Source organism: Anas acuta, chromosome 13, assembly GCF_963932015.1.
Source record: "Anas acuta chromosome 13, bAnaAcu1.1, whole genome shotgun sequence".
Taxonomy (NCBI): domain Eukaryota; kingdom Metazoa; phylum Chordata; class Aves; order Anseriformes; family Anatidae; genus Anas; species Anas acuta.
In genome coordinates this window covers 9066657-9084587 of record NC_088991.1, presented here as the reverse complement: position 1 = coordinate 9084587, position 17931 = coordinate 9066657, and the positions used below count along the sequence as shown (strand labels likewise).

General features: G+C 40.0%; 1 protein-coding gene across 7 annotated transcripts in view; it reads left to right on the top strand.

Moving 5' to 3' along the window:
* Positions 1–17931, top strand: part of AFF2 (ALF transcription elongation factor 2) — a 363897-nt gene that overhangs the window by 120222 nt on the left and 225744 nt on the right. For all 7 annotated transcript variants that reach the window (XM_068697361.1, XM_068697362.1, XM_068697359.1 and 4 more), the window contains exon 3: positions 2255–3145. In XM_068697361.1, coding sequence (XP_068553462.1) covers positions 2255–3145 — 891 coding nt within the window. The remainder of the gene's footprint in view (positions 1–2254; positions 3146–17931) is intronic.

Sequence of the window (17931 nt, the reverse complement as noted above, 5' to 3'; positions counted from 1 at the left end):
TGATACTTGATTGTTGCCTATGTGCCATCCCATAAGGAGTTAAAGTGTTTGGTGGGGAAGGAGGAAACAGAACAAGTATGTAAGTGTTTAGACTTCGCATCATAATTCCTGCTGGGCCCTTAAGCACAATGGAATCTCCTTGTTTTAAATTTGGGGGTTGAACAGAGAGAGCCTGGTTTTGGCTGCTGCCCAAATGGCTCATTGTGCAACTCAGTTGAAGGAGACTGCTCATATACAAAGAGCTTATTCTTAGCGTAGATAGAATATAATTTTGCCACTAAAATGACCAACCTAGGGATTTAGTTAGTGAATAAAAGTGATTCGTGGTTCTCCACAACTGGGATTATTAACTGTGTCAGTGAGGAGCATTGGCAAAATGTATATAGATGAGAACAACACTGAACAGTTAATTTTTAAATCACTGCCTCAGTGCAGCGGTAATATACGTTACAATCCCTGAGAATGAGCAAAAGAAAATTTGCATTTATTATCTTTTTTCAACATTTTTTATGCCATGTGCAGTACTAAGAGAAAAATCTTTCTGCAATATTCTTCTCATCTCTTGACTAGTTCAGTAGTGGTTAATATAAGCAGATATTTCAGGAGGAATCCATGCATGGATTTTTTTCATCACTCAGATTTCTGCATAATACTTGAGGAAGATGGGAACAGTGGCATGATAGCATCCTTGGTTGAGGAATTAAGTGGGACTGTCTCTAACCAACCACAAGCTCATAGTGCTACCTTTCCCCATCTTTACAACCTGGTGTTAAGGCCCCTTTGGATTGTGACGTTGCTTGCTGTATTGAATGAAAAAACAAATGTAAATATAAGTACAGTTGGCTGTAGCCTGAAGTATCGCTGTGCACTACTTACATTTTGTAGCTGCAGCATACATAAGGGAATGGCATGAAGCTGCAACGGGAGGGCTAGGCTGGGTGTCAGGAAAAGGCTCTGCGCTGAGAGGTGGTCGGGCACTGGGACAGGCTCCCCAGGGAGTAGTCATGGCACCGAGCCGCTGGGTTTCGAGAAGTGTTTGGACAATGCTTTCAGACATAGGGTCTGATTTGTGGGTGGTCCTGTGCGGACCCAGGAGTTGGACTCAATGATCCCTGTGGGCCTCTTCCAAGTCAGGATATTCTATGGTTCTATGATAATTTAATTCCAGACTGTAGAAGTTAACCATCTGCTTGAACTATGCTTTTACTCTGTTTTTGTCCTTTGAGTCACGTAAAGTAATAAGCATGGGGAATGCGGTGTTTTAGTTCTCTGCTGGTCATTTCCATGGAACATAAAGGTCAGTGAGAAGGCTGGTACGTTGGGTCTCTGTGGGGTGACTTAGAACAAGGAGAGAGGAAATTAGCTGCATATTAGTTATAGCTTCCAGCTTATTTGTCCAGCTTTTTGTAAGTGTAAAGGTAAAGGGATAAAAAAACAAAAACATATTCTGCTTCAGAAGGGAAAGTATAATAGTGGTGAAACACAGATGAGTCAGTATTTATTTAATAATTACTGGAATTCAAAGAAAAGCATGATTCACAAATACAACCAGCCTTTAAACAATGGGAAGAATACTTAAGAATGTGGTAGTCATCTCTATTTATATTCTGTAAGAAATCTTTGGAAGGATCATTTATTTGAAGCTGCTATAACTCTTCAGTGGTTAGAAGCATTTTCTTTTATGTATTTAGAGAGTCGATGCTATTGGTTAAACTGAACCTTGGATAAAGTAATACTTGGAGTTACAACGTAGAAGAGCTTGCAACAGAAGAGTGTCTGTTATAGACTACCTGGCTTCTGTTTATGGCAGAACTATGAGTCAAGGGGGTGAAAGTGCAATAACATATTTAAATAAAATGTGTGATCGCAGTTCAAATGCTGAGTAACCAGTAATTGTACATTCATGTTTTGTGAGATATGAAATGCACAAGCCCAACTTCTCTGACATAAAACCAGCCTGTTTTGCTCATAACATCCATAACTGATGTAATTTAAACATTTCTTTGAGAGCATATTTAAGAAAATGGGAAGCAGTATACAAGTGTTACTCATGCAAGCCTGTTTCAAGAGATTCTTTGAACACAGTTATTGATAGATTCTTCTTACATAACATATGCAAAATGTAATTGAAATTAAATTAAATGTCAGCATGACACCATTAAACAGCTAACATTTGCCGTCTTCTAAGACAACTATTCCAAGCATTAACTTCTTAATCAGGAATTTACTCACTCTTTTCCTTTATTTATTCCAGACAAATAAAGGTGATGCTCTTGCAAACCGTGTCCAGAACACATTGGGAAACTATGATGAGATGAAGGACCTGCTAACTAACCATTCCAATCAGAGCCACCTTGTAGGAATCCCAAAGAATTCTGTCCCACAGACGCCCATCGACAAAAATGAACAGACCTTTTTCCCGGAACAAAGAAACAGGATGATCCCATCTCATCAGATCAGTGGCCACTCATCGACATCAATGCCTCCACCTTCTTCATTATCATCTAATTCTACTTTGCTACACGGTCACCAGAGCAGCAGGAAGTCGAGGACAGACTGGTCGCGTGGTGGGCACAACTCTAGTGGGGCCCAGCCAAGCCAATCCAGTAGTCAGCAGAGTAGGACAAAGCATAGCTCTTCTCATGACCAGCCACAGGGCAGGTATGAAGACCTCTACAATTGTCAGAGTGAGCAGCATAAAAGTGGAGGAACTGAGGAAGCAAACTCTATGGCAGCATCTTCACATTCAAGGCGGCATAATCATTCAAAGTCAGCAGCTGGAGAACATACTTACAAAGAAAACAGTCATTCAAAGTCACCCACAGAGCTTGAGTTTGTAAGTCATGGTCCTGGATCTCCACTTCCTTCCACATCTTTGTTATCTGCAAACAATGGTCTTTCGACCCAGAATTTCCCACCAGGACTTCACTGTAAAAACAGCATGGTCCAGCAAAAGCCTACGGCATATGTTAGGCCTATGGATGGTCAGGACCAGGTACCCAATGACTCGCCTGAACTGAAACCTCCGATAGAAATTGAGAGTGGATATGGAAATCAGTCCTTTGGAACGCTGTTGGAAGGAAAAGTGAACACCCCTAGTTCGAAGAACAAAGTACCAAAGCTTAACATTCCTCCTGTTGGTGAAGTAAGTAGTTCAAAATATCTTTTCTCTCATACTGGTTGAGTATTTCATGCACTGAATACTTGTCTTTGGAAATATGCAGTTCCATTTCCTGGAACTATGTTTTAAAACATTCCTTTTTTTTTCTAGAATATGCATGACTAACTTTACTTTTGGCAAAGTTTGTTGCGATAGTCCCAGTAAGCAATATTTAATGAAATTTTAAAATCACAGATTGGAATATTAACATTGCTTGTTTCCAATTAATATTAAAAGGCTAGGTCTCAGTTGGGTATAATACATTTATACCAGCTAGAATTCTGGACAGAGAACTCTAATATCTTGGTTCATCTGCAGTTTTCACTATTTTGCATATTCAGTTCAGAGGTAGTTTGACATAAATATCACTGTTTTAATCTCTTTAAGGAAAAATGGCAGTCTCCAGACTTCAGCAGTACTAAACAGTTCTACCAGTAAGGAGTTTATTTGCAGAGTTTGCTGAATTCCCATTGCTTTTAATGGAATTAATGTGGCTTAAGTTCTGAGTAATGCTTATGAAAATGTGTCCCATTAAAGCCTTTATGCATTTTGAAGAGCTCTTAATATTGGGATTCAGTCCCAGACTCTGCTACCAACAGTTTAAGCTGTTGAATTTTGTATTGCTGGTCAGTACAATATTCCTGTGAGGAACATTTTAATCTGTTCATATTCATGTCCACTCCAAGCACAGATGTATAATAAGGATACCAATTGAACTATTTACAGTCTGTATACTTATTCTCTTATTCTGAGTTTCTCTGAAGCAGTAACTATTTCAAGGTAGGTTTATAGCGTGTGTATGAGCAGAATTGCAATATGGGTTTTTCATAGTTTTTTGTTTTCTGCAAAATATTTCCCTGTTTGGTAATATTTTTATACTAGGAATGAGGAGTGATGCATTCTTAAGCCACTTTATTGCAAAAGGTCAGCTTTTTCTACTGGAATAATTGTTTCAAGCCAATAATTTGTTTGACTATTTAAAAACTTGATGTTATTTATTAACATTCCAGGCAGCAACAAAGACTGATGTGTTTTGCAGTAGAGCTTGGAATAATTTTCTGGGAACTGCATCTGAAAACAGTAAAAGGCCTATTTATATCAAGTGGAAGCTGAGGGTTGCTTGCAGATGGTGTTTTATTAGAAAATGTATTTGTTAATAAACGTAGCTTTGTACAAGATTACTTTACAGATGTTTCTGTTTATTTTTACCTTAGGTTAAAAATCTGCTGATGTAGATGGCTTCATAGTCTGTTGCGATTTGTCGCTAGCTTTGTTTGGCAAGTAAATAATTGCATGCAAAGGAAATAATGATGTTGCAAAAGCAAATACATTTATTCACTTTTGCCATCTATTAACACTATGAGTCAATAGACGTACTTTCAAGTGCAGCATTAATATGAAGTATTTTTGGAAACAGAACGTGTCTTTTGCAACTTGTCTTTTTTTATTTTATTTTTTTTTTCTGGTGAAATCCTGACACTGTTGAAATCAATTTAGTTGTTACCAGTTCTTTTTGGGCACAGGATTTCAGCCATGGTCTTTTTTGTGTAGGTCTGAGGTTCTCTAACGTGAACTGTTTTTGGAAAGGTTTCTAGTCACAGAGATGAAAAATTAAGTTGTGAAGTTGTTACAATTGCTGCCTTAGTTTATATCTTGTGTAGTGAAAAATACGGGTGTATAATTAATTTCATTTATGATTAGGTAAATGGTAAACTCTAGGCACTTTAGAACTGAATGCAGGTAATAATTTCAAAGCAGTCTCTGTTTCATAAAAGTGAGCAGTGGTTTGAAAAAGGAAAGAAAACCCAAAGCTGTGTTGCGGTGATGTATAACTCTCCTTTCTGATACAGAACATATGACAATAGCCAGACTGATGGATGTTTTGCAGGCAAATCTCCTCCTGAGTTTGGAGGGTTGGATATTTTTTTTTTTTTCTCCTGTGTCAGGACTGTGAACTTTGGCCCTCTGTGTTTTTCCACAGATGTGTATCCTGAATTTGATTTACCCTGCGTTCAGCAATAAAACTCCTTCCAATCCAACGTTATAGATAACTGGCTTAGTTTAAGCTTAATCAGAACTGACAGTGCACACCTGTGAAACCCATAACCTTTTCAGAATGACTGCAGCGAGTGGCTCTGTTGTAATCTTTATACAATTGATGTGGAGGCTTATGATCCTTCGGTGGTGCTTATCAATTTATGAACCCTCCCCAGCCACCTCCAGCCGTAGTCATCTGCTTGAAACAATTTTGCTCCTACTCCACGGGTTTCCACCCTAACACAGTTCCAGGTGGTGGTGGTGGTGATCTTCTTCGAACTAGCACTGGGAGAGTTTGGGGGACATTTTTCCATCATTTGTTCTGTAGCCCTCCCATATCTGAGTCCATTTTTCAAGTTGCCAGGTCTACACGTTGAGATTGCACAACAAACTTTTTTCAGTGATTTTTCTCAAAATTTTGCATGCTCTCAAAATAAGGAATTCTGTGGAGAAATAGTACTCCTCTGTGACAGTCCTACAATAATGTCATCTATTAAGATGTGTCATGGTGGGAAAGAAAAAGACAGTTTTTAATATCTTAAGGAGGGGGAAAAAGTAACCAAATATTGGAAGAAGTGGATTTAAAAGATGAGTTCAGAGTGATGTGGAAATATGGTCTCATTTATCATGGCTTAATGGAATAGGATGTTGAGTGCCCTGGAAGCATTCTGCCATGTGTAAGGAAGTGATCAATTTTATAACGTAATTTGTGTCACTTGAGGTGTTGCTCTAAGAATCTTTGCTCATTCTCAGGGCCCAATTCTGCCCTCAGATATGCCCATCCATCTTTCAGCTCCTCTGGAGTGGACAAGGATGTTAATGCTTTGCTGCTGGCATGTCTCCACTGTGCAGTGGATTGTGGTTTAGTGATTTCTGAGCTTGTAAAGATTCATGGTGAGTTCACACAGACTTACCAGATTGGGTCAGAATGTGGTGGTAGCAGCTCTTTTGCACCCATGGAATAACCTTTACCTCTCCGTGGATGCTGCTCTGTGATTTCTGGACCAAGACTTACCACAAAGAGCTTGTTCAGACCTGTCTGCACCATGCATGGACACTTCTGGTAGAGGAACGGGAACAGCAGAGCTTCCGTAGACTTCGTTTTGTCATTTAAGGATTTCTTTATGGTTGTGTGATCCTTTTGATTTCTTTTGCCTTTCTCCTTTGCTTTACTTATTGCTATAGTTTTCTAAGGCTGAAGGTATAAAACTGTAATGCTTTGGTGCCTTGGGTAAACTCCAATGTAATCACCAGTTCCCAGGCTTGCAGCCCCCAGGATTCAGAAACTGTGAAGCAGACCTTTTGGAACTGGAGGGCCATAAGTCTGTCACGTCTTCTGGGGGGCATGCAGAAATGTACCAGATACCATGACATAGAATTAATAACAACAGCCCTGGAGCTAAAACATAAAATTGATAAGAAGCCTCCAGCCATAAACATTATTTCCTGTTCCTTTCTTATTAACGCTGATCTCTTTATTCTCTATTTACATACATACATACATTAATTTTGAGCTTGCATTTAACATTTGGGAAATTGTGGCAAGCCTGGGACATCACAAAGAGCTTTTGTATTATGTGGAATTCCACCTACTTAAATTGTATGATGGCAGATGATTGTTACTTACCAGTCAAGGAGAATTGTATAGCTAAATCCTATATGCATTTATTCAAAAAAGTAGAGGTTAGAGACCATACTAACAACTGATCATCTCTCTGCTGCATTAAAATCCGGAATCTTGATACGTGTATGTATATTTAAACCTCTAGGAATCAGATGCTTGCAAATTATTTCAAATCGACTAACTCAGCAGGAGATAGTTGAAAGGAAAGCCTGTACTTTTCAGATTGGGCTCAAACACAAATTACTGAGAGTATTGAGTAAAGTAAAGGGTTTTAAGGTCTGTGGGAACATCAGAAGATGTGTTCCTGGAAAATCTTATGCACGGTTCTCCAGAACAATGCATGGATTTCCAATAAATGTTTAGGGACAGGAAATCAAGGGCAATTGAGATAATGTTTGACTCTCTAGGCAGAGTTTTTAAATCTCACTGCACGATTGGCCTCACATTCCTACAAAGTAACAAACGCTCATATACCAAATATCCCTAAAAATACAAAGCTAGGAACAAATCCAAACGGCCTACAACATCTATGTCACCACCCACTTAAGTAATAAAAAATGAAGAACTTCTATTTTCACTTTACTTCTAGGAAAATATTTTGACGGGTTCAGTATACTGCAAAGTGATAAGCTTCTGTTACACGTTTCAAATCATTCTGTTATCGCTGCATGTATTGATTAGCTTAGTACTTTCTGAGCTAGCTATAAAAAAGGCTGCTCTCTTTCTGCATTAAAGAGCAAGAAAAATTGACAGGTAGATAACCATATTGATTGAACCTAAATAGTAAATGCAAGGGGCCTATATATGCCTTATAAAACTCTTTGTAGGAACCAAAGCCAGTTTAATATCTTTTTTTTTTTTAATTAAATGGAAAGTAGATGTCTTTAACCATCCCCACGCCCTTCTGATATACATGCTTCTCTGGTTGCCAGCTATAGTGCATTACCATAGTTGTGGGCAAATCACTTTTTTTTCAAATGCAGGCTTTATCCTTTCCCCAGACTTTGAGCTCTGAAGAAGAATGGACCGAATCAAGCATTAAGCTGAAATCCCTTTGCTTGGTTCATATTTCAAAAGTCTGAGGCCAAAAACAAACCCAAAGAGCAGTATTTCTTGCAGTATTACAGGTTACAGCCATATGTTTTTCATTTGTAAATACTGTGAGAAGTAATGTTCTTGTGATACTTCTAAATGAAGACCATATGACACCACTCGACTGAAGACCTCTTATTGTGGCCTTTCTAAGGCTACTGTCCGATTGCTCGGACAATTGCTAGGAAAAGTATTTTGCAGGAATAGTAAGAGGGCAGTTTGCTATTTTAAATAAAATGTAAAAAGTATTTATGCATCTTTAGGGCCTGAATTTTAACCTTGCATTTTATCTTGGAGACTGCAAAACAGGGCCCATAAAATTAGGTATAGTTAAAAGATCATAGTCTTAGAAAAAGTTTTCTGTTAGAAAAGTGATTTCTTTAACTTTTTTTTTTTTTTGAAATTCCACAGTGCCCAAGTAGCTGCTTATTAAGTGACTTGTTAGTGATCCAAGTTAAGAGTAAGAAATACTGTTACCCGAATAGCGTGATATAATAGTGTCACAAAATAAGATGACCTTAAAGGCTTTGGGGAGAGCAGCACTAGAATTGGTTTTGCTTGAGCAAAGATGGGGAGGCATCAGTTAATGGCCTGGGAGGACTGCAGGGTGTATGCATAGCTCTGCCAATAGATTTGGTCAGTGACTATGTGACGGTGTCACTTTGTTGGTACTTCTCAAACTTATTATAGCAAGTTTAATTTATTGACTTCTGTAGATTGAACAGAAGTCCAGAATCTTTAAATAATGAATCCTCTTCCCCTTTTTGATGTGTGGTCCTCAGTGTTTTGGTGCATCTGACTAGGAAAGGGGAGCCATAATACTTGCTTTCCACCCTTAGAGGAGTATTTTTCAGATTTTTTGTTGAAAAAAACATGGAGCGAGTATACATTATTATGTCTGCTTTTCCATAACTAAAACTGCATCTCTTTTCTACTTGCTCCAGTTAATTTAAGGAAAACATATCAAGCCATATAGAAATCTAGTTAAGTGTTGTGAAATCGTCTTTATGTTGACTGGCAATGTACTTTTTACTAATGACCAGAAGTTGGTAGAGCTGATTTTTCAGCATCTTCTTTTCATCTATCTGCATTGCAAATGCACCAGGAAGAATGCTCCTGGATCTTGATGCTCTGCGTAGCTGTCAGCTAAGCCAGGTGCTCTTCCAGAAGTAGTCCAGCAGTGCTAACAAAGCTGGAGCCTTTGCACTATTTGTTAACACTGCTGTGGAACACAACCTGCTTTAGTGACTACCCTGTCTCTGTGAACTGTAAAACAAAGAATGCTCATGTAACAAAAGATGAGAAAGCACCATTTTCAGGTATTTGATTTTTTGCGATGTATGTTTTCACTCAGGGCTGCGAACAGCACGTTGTCGGCTTGTGGAGAGCAGGATTGGCAGATCTGTGGATCTGTGTTTGGCTCACTGTGTGAGAATGAATGGCCATTTGTAAACTTTACCATGAACTAAGTTAAATATTATTTTATCTGACTCAAACCTTTAAAGTAACACACAGCTAGATAGAAGGAACCTATGTAGATGTTCACTGCTCTTTTCAGTCATACCTTTGGGTGGTTTTTTTTGTTTGTTTTGTTTTTTTTCTCTTTGTAGAGAGCATAAGAATTACGGTTTTAAGCAGTCCAAGAACACAGATGTCACTTTTTGTTTTTGTTTTAAAGTTCAGGCAAGAGAGTCTGCGCACATTCTTGCCTGGGTAATAACAGCTATCGTGAATCATCACTGGAACTGAACGTGGGGCTTCTCAGGACAGCCTTGGCTCCTTTAACAAGAGCTGGGGTTCTTGCTGGCAGATATCAGTGACTTTCTCCCAGGGCCACTCACCAAGTGAACGTGGTGAAAATATTGCATCCAATACACTCTTCTTAAATGTATAAAAAGAGGCATAAAGAAAATACAAGAAAATCAGTGAGCACAAATACAGACTCTGAGGGGAAAAAAAGTTCTAATCCTGATGAAAATGGTAGTCAAGTAGAAAATTGGACTTTGCTTTATCTGCTAAGTGTAGATCAGTAAGAAACAACTGGAATGCTCTTGTGCAAATGTCAGGAATCTGGGCAGCCAAATGGTGCAGAAAGTGTGATTAGATATTATAGAAGTAATAGGAAACCAAATAGAAAGCACTGTTTCAGACACAGTGGTAGCGGTTGAGACTGAAATATAGCTAGCAAAAGATAAAGGAGGAGGGATAGCACCATATATTGTCAAGCTGAATGAAGATTTACAGAGAATATTGCAACAACTAAAATAAGGAGTAGGGGAAGATGAGGAAAACCAGGTTACTATGCAACAGAGAGATGTGGTAGACGTGAAGAAAGTGTAGGCACAATCTTAACACACAACGAGTCCTTGCTTCAGCTTCGGTAGGAAGAAGGATGGACAGTGGAAGTGAGGACGTAAACTGGACTCGCCACAGGGGGAAGAGGAACTACAGTACTCAGGTGTGGTTGGCTTTCTGATGGGAATCACAAGAGCAGAAGTGCTTAACTGCTCTTAAACTCATCAAACTCCATCTTGTGAAAAGCTGTGTGCAATATGTGAGCAATTAACCCGTGATCCAGAAGGCAGCAGCCTCCGCTCTATGTTCTGGTTCTTTTACATGCATAAGATGCTTACTTGCATGAATTCCTCTGGCTATTTTGTATGCTTGGCCCATTGACATGCAGAATCATACTAGACTTTAAACCATTAAAGCCGTACCATATGAACCATATTTATAACATACCTTCAAAGTGTGAAAATCAGAGGATGGTTATATATGAGAATTTCCGGATTTATGGCCAGAGTCACCCCACCGCAAGCTAGCTGTCTCTGATTCAAGTATGGAAAAGCATTTAGGAGCTGCAGGTGAAAACATCATATGGGAATACTTTAATAAAAATAAAAATAATAATAATAAAAAAGAGGGAAAGAAAGTTGAACGCATAACTTGGCAACTCTCCATGAACTGCAGATATAGGTTAAAGTTATTTAGTTGGCAGGCGATTGCTGGTGTATTAGCAATCTTGGGGAAAAAAAATCTAATTTCTGTATTTTGGCTTGTGCAGTAAAGAAATTCCTCCCACATAAATATGTTCATTTCACCTTCTGGGAAGTAAAGAAAGGAAACTGTAGCTGCAGTCTGTTATTTAATCTTCCTGAAATTAGCATTTGGTGCTCAGGAAGATTGAAAGATTTAATGCCAATGCCTTCCTCAAAAGAAAGAAATGACACACCACATATGTTTTAGCACTGGTTAGACTGTTAAATGGAATTAATCAAAATCCATGTTAAAATATTTCCATGTGTTAATTAGCAATGGTTTGGAACATTAAAATACATATTGGCTTGGGAATAAATTAGTGAAGAAATATCAGATTGAGTTTGTGGGCTTTTAATTGCAACATAATATACTGTGTGTTTTAGAAAGGTAGATGTAAATACACAGCTATGAAATGCTATGGCAATGTGCATTTAAAAATCGTGTAATAAAACAATCTAAAACAGGCTTTCGTTATGGCACTGTGATGCCATTTCCCATTTTAAAAGAAACATTAAATCATTCACTCATTTAATAAAGCAAGAGAAAACAGTTTAAAATGCCCAGAGTTTCATCTCGGGCCAAAGGAAGTTTTAAAGTTCCTCCTTTGAAACCCCTGATGATGCAGCGAGTACCACCAGCAGGCTTCCTGCTGCAAGTAGGCAAAACTCGCTCGTGCCTTTATTGCTGCTGGGTCAGGGCAAAGCTTATTTCTCTTTCCCTCATGCTGTGCCCAGAGAGCCGCAGGACAGTGTAAATTTAGCTAAGTACGTAAACAAGGCCGGACAAATGGTAGTGTTCATCCTCTTAAACAAGTACACAGGAGGGAGGCAGCCGTACGGAAGGCAGCGTTGCAGCCACCTGGCTGAGGGTGGAGGCCCTGTGTGGCCTGAGGCCTTCCCTCAGAGTAACGCGGCCTCCTCAGCTCCTGAAGGGCGGCAGCGAACTGTGACAAAGGGCACCCTGGGGGAAACGATTTCGTGTACACCCAGCACAGGGAACTTGAGAAAAAGGTAGATGATGCCTTTAATTTTATCTGTGCTTGCAGACCGAGTATCCCCTCTTGTAGAATACGTCAAGTGCCAGGAAGAGGTTTGGGGTGCAGAGGGAGAAAAAGATGAGGTAAACCCAGATTCAGTCGCTGTCCAGGCTAAGGGACCTGTTTTAGCTTGGATTCGCAAATATCTTTGAGAGGAATCGGTGACCCTCAATCTCCATTAATACTGCCAATTAATACTGTCAGTCTAAACATATTTCAGTTAATACATGCTGCTTTCCCTTGCGCACTTCCTCAGAATAATTTCCCATTGTTATATCTCCCAAATGTGTAAACTTCTTGGGTTATATTTCACTGAGCTGCAAGCTGTGACACTTTAATCCTCAAGACAAGCTGGCAATTATTTCTGCTGTTTGTAAATATCCAGGCACCCATTTACATTTGCATGTATCTTAAATATAAATGTTGAAACAATTATTTCTTAAATATGTAAACTAAATTTAAAACACTGACACATACCCTTTGAAAACTTAGAAAGCCATAAAGATCCTCAGATTGCTTGCAGGAGTCAGGATTTGGATTTTATTAGAGCTTGAGTGAAGGCTGTATGTCCCGGTCAGCAACCTCTGTCTGTGGGGTTTAATCCTTTTTGATGCCAAAACCCCATAACTTCCATGTCATTAGAAACTAAAAATGTGTGAAAATGTGTAAGTTCTAGTAGTGCATGCTATTGAAACTTGAATATGCTTAATTAGAAACTCCCTTCACATCCAGGAGTAGCTTTCTTAGGCAGCCTCTCTGTGAAGTAAAACTTCACAGTGTAGTGTGCATTGAGAAGAAAGAGGGATCTGTAACATCTTCCCACCAACACATGCAGTTACACATTGACATGAAATATACCACAAATTTAGCTAGGGAAATATTAAGAAGTAATTTTTATTCAAAGCAATTATCCTAGCAACCACAACATTTGCTGCACAATACCATGATCACAAAGGTCAGCAGTTAGCATGGTTTCATGGTGTGGACCACGCACTGTGGTGTCACGGACCACAAATGTTTTGCAGATCCAAGCTTGGGAATCAGGGATTTAGGGCTTTGCCAATGTTTCTGAAAGCAAAACTTTACCATTAACGTTTCCTAGGAAGGTTTGTGGAGTCACAGAAAGCCAACGAGGGGATATGCGCTATCTGTGCCAATGGTTGACGCTTCTTCATTGTCATAAATTATTTCTTCCTCCACCAGACAGAAAGTTACTTACTGTGCAGAATGCAATGGAGGCGGGGCTGTGTTCAAAGTTTCTGCCTGTGATTGCAAAGAAATGTGTTTAAATCCTAGCAATTTTTGTTTAAATCCTAGAAATTTTGTACTTATAACTGCTATTCCTTTTTCTCTTCAGTGTAGTGATAAATTAGGTTTTGCCTGTTCCTTAAAACATGAAGGTGGCTGATGTGCTGTAATCCAGATATACAAAATAAAACAGAATGAGGCCCTTTTCTAAGGGACACAGAGGTGACTGTAAAATACAGCCAGGTTAGTCCTGTCTTGCCCTTTAAGTTGTCACTGCTGTGCAAGAAATCCCCATGATTCCACATGAGGACTAAGACTTTCAGATTGTGAATAGAAGAAGCAAAATTGGATCACAAATGATAATTCACAATTAGACTTACTCAGGACTGGCAGTAAGAGCGGGTGTAGCAGGAATATAGAGTATTATTGCCCTTCAGAGAAGAAAAATTTAAATTTGAAAATGTTTTTTTTTTTGTAAACACATTTTATTAAGATGTAACTGCACCTGCATTTCATCAGGAAAATTGTTTGCTACAGTTTTTAGTATACTTTGATGTATTGAATATATTTGATTTACTTTAATAATGTTTTTTCCTCTTTTTATCAGTATTCTACATACTTCAAGTCCCTAATCTGAAATATCAGAACTCTTGAGAGATGGCCTATTTACTTATAATTCTCATTTCATTTTTTCAGAACCAATGTTTTAGCTATAATGAAGGCTTCAGATAAGGAACCAGATTTCAGATGTTTAGCTAAACCAGGAATATTATATTACTATTGACTTTGCTCAATTACAAGAGCCAGGTGATAGTGACTCCAAAAAAAAAAAGAAAAAAGAGAGATGGGTTTCTAGCTCGAGAGTGCACTTTGGCAACAAATCGACAGCAGACCAGTTGCTGTTGTTTGCTTCACACTGTGGAGTGGTCTCAGGGTATGAGCCACATTTCTTTAGGTTGAAATTAAAACGAGAGAAGCTCTGCAGGGATGCCCAGAGCGTGCTCCGGCTGTTCCCCTGGTGCTCAGGAGAAGGTAGATTAGCACCCCTCAGCCCCTTCTCCTCTCCCCTCTACAGAGACCTCTACAGAGGTCTATTTCCCTCTACAGAGCGCCTCCTGTTGTGCTGTGCCTCCTGCGGTGAGGATCCAGCTTTATTCTCTTGCACTGGAACTGGTGGTGGCCCAGGATGAATTGAACAGTCATTGACAGGATTACACGAAGTGCAAATGAGCAGGGAGGGAGGAAGGGAGAGTATTACTGACCTCTGCAGCTTGCCTGCAAGAAGTGGAACCACCTGTGTGAGCAGGTAGCAGGAATGGAAAAGACTCTGCCTTCTGTCACTGCTGACTGCACCTCTATGGGACAGCTAAATCTAGCGTTTTGGGAAGGGAACATGTCTGTAGGTGGTGGAGGTAACTTCCACAAGTCAGAGCATTAAAAGGGAACTGATATTTACAGTCTAGTGTGGGAGATTTTCCGTAACAAATTCTGCATGTGGTTTCAGAAGTGGGAGCCCAGAACAATTCTCTGTGCTCTTGGCTGCTCCAGTCATTTCGGTTTCTGGGGTGAGGCACACGCCAGGTCACTGAAGGACAGAAGGGAACAGAGACATGAACAGGGAGAGGGATTTCCCCTTTCATTAGCCACAATAAATATGTTTGTTCAAGAACAAATAGCTGGAACAAGCAGACATGCAGCTCTGATGCTGAAGAAAAGGCTATTTGTGTCAAATACATAGGAAATACTGTTCCCAGACAAACCGTTGTAAGGATTGTCCTTTAACAAAGCCAAGTTTATTTGGGATCCTGACTATGTAAAGGCCCTGTATTTCATTCTTTTTCCCATTAGCTAACATGGGGCCCTGTATGGTGAGTAATGATGTGATTGCAGCGAGTTGGCTTTTAAACTATTGAAATAGAGTATAGCACTTTACTGTAAGCTGCCCTTGTACTTCGGTGCTGTCAGAAATCCTTATTGAGTGGGATTTCCAGGTTTAAAGTCAACAGCCAGAGGCGGAAAGAAAAGATGCTATCTCAGTGGCATGCCCTTAATAAAAAGTTTGCTTGAACATAACTCCCTTACGATAGCAAACCTGTGTATAATGGAGGGAGTATTTACTTGGCACTCTCCAGGATTATCCGTGGTATTTTGTTGTAATGTGGGGAGGGGAGAGGGAAGTCCAGAGAGAGACCAAGGCTGCGGCAATGAAGTGTGCTGGGGGAACTTGTATGGCTGTCCCGAGCACACAGGTGTTGTGGGGCAGCTGGGTGCACAGAGAAGACGTGGATTGCTCTCGCCAACAGATGTGGAGTCCAGGCTGATGACAAGTCAGTCAGTGAGGTGTGTAAGGCTGTGGTAGAGGACTTGGGAAATGCCTAAAACCTGCTGAGGGTGCGTTACCCACCTCTCCCCAGAGGCTAAAGCTGCTGTCAGGGCTTCTGTGGAATGAGACCGTTTCTTTGTGGGTTTCTTGCAGATCTCACCTTCCTTCTCTTTCTGTGGGTACCTGCTTCTTCAGTGTACTGCAAATAAAGTTAGCTGCTGTACTGTGCCTGTGAGCTTGAGCTTTTGCAGGCTTTATAGGATGGTGATTTTTCTGGCAGTGTTATCATAGGTTTGTTTTCTCTGTGTGCATCTTTACAAATACAGGTATAAAATTATATACACGAATACATGGGCTGTCATATGGCCACTTAGATCTACAACCATGCTCGCAATAGCAGAGGCTAAAGAGGCTTTTCTTGGCACAGCTCTATCATTTCACAATAGATCATGAGTGACGGAAGTGGAAAGGAATTACATATTTTGTTGCCTTGTCTCCTGTGACACAAAGCCACGTGGAGGTCTTCACTGCATCTGGTTTCTGATTTTGGCCCCAAACACAGACAAATACCACAAGCCCTAACAACTGTCGTTTCTAGCCCTCCCTCCAAAAGTGAGTCCCAAGGGAGTTGGTTTTGAGCTGAATGCTTTCTGTTCTGTTCAGTGCTTAAATGTACTGGCATTGCTTGTTTGTCTCTTGCTGAATGGGATCACAAGATTTTTAAATTTCTCTTTGTTCCCTTAGCTACTCTCATACTTAGTTCCTCTAAAAAAGAAGCAAAATCAGCTTTGCCCTCAGTGCTGGTGTCACCCGGCTCCCAGCGCTTCCCGTTTCCCCAGCCAGGACGACTGCTACCTGGGGAAGGGTGTGAGAGCCAGAGGATCTCCACCTGCACCAACGTTACAGCGAGGACAGGGCCTTGCCTTGCAGGCTGTTAGACAGAGGCCATGTCCCAAAGGAGATAGAGGCAGGCCGGGGAGGCAGAGAAGGAAGTGAAAAGTTTAGCTTGTTGTAGGGAGCAGAGCTAAATGACAGAGGTTGGAGGAGAGGGGATTATAGTACACACGTGTAAAATGTATTACCAAAGCTTATATACTTGTGTATGTGTATAAGAAATGTGTCCTCCCACCATTTTTCATGTATTTTTACGATGGTGGTGGCTGGACTTTGCGTATGGATTGTTGTAATCCCCTATTCTTGTATGTAGCAAAGCCTCACCTTGGATTGAGTGTCATATTGGTCAAAGAGCATAGCAGGTATTTTGGAGCATAGCTTTCCCTCAGCAGTGATTGCCTTCTGTCTGCTCTGAGGGGGAAAGAATAAGCCACGGGACTGCATTTGCCACAGATCTGTGCCTGAGCTAATAAACTCTGCTGAGAGCTTCAGCTCAGGCTTACACTTTTTTATTTTCCAGCTTGAAACACAAGCTGAGATAACTCAGGTCTGCCCACAATAGACAGCACAAATATTCTTTGAAAGGGTTCCAAATGTTTCAAGACCCAGATAGCTACAGTGAGGGTTTGTATGTGTGTGTGCATGGAAACATATACCATAAAGGATGTATAAAGCCATCTGAAAATCAAGCAAAACGTGTGCACTGATCTGTTGTGATTGCCCTTGGAAAAAAAATCATATATTTGGAAGATTACATAGGATTCCTTTTCTCTTTTTAAAACAAAAAGCCAGCACTGGCATTTTTATGTGTGGCTGTTATGCAAGTCTCCTTAGGGATTACCTTTGACACTGGGCTCTTAAAGTTGCAGCATCTTGCATAACACGCTTGCACAACAAGCACAGCACTTCATAACCAGCAGGTTTAGACCCAAGGCAGGCAGCAGCAATCACAACCACTGACATCGTCTGCAGGGTTTTGTGAGAACAACCTGAACTATTCTGAAACCAAAGGGTAGGAAATGAAGTAAAGAAAGCTGTTGGGAATAACAGAAAACAAACAAAATCACCACCACCACGTGTGATGGAGTCTGGCACATTTAGCTTTAAGTAACAGAGATATAATTATGTCAAAATTTGGTTATCCTCGCATTTGAGTTGGTTTACTAAAAAGGAAAAAATCAAAATTTGTGTTCTTGGCAATGTCAGTGTAATTTTTATTTTTCAGCTTCAGTGGAAACAGGTTTTGACCTTTTAAGATTAGGAAGTGAAATGTTTTCTCCTTTTTTTCCTCCCCTATACATCTATACCTACTCCGTAATATGCCAACCTGTGAGACCCAGATATGAACCTACTCTTCTGCAGACACTTTATTTTTACAGACCAAATTCCAAACCCACTGTTGCTCATAGAAATGTTGTCACTGACTTCATTGGTGTTTGGATCAAGACCTGTACAAATAAATTCAGAGAGAATTTAGA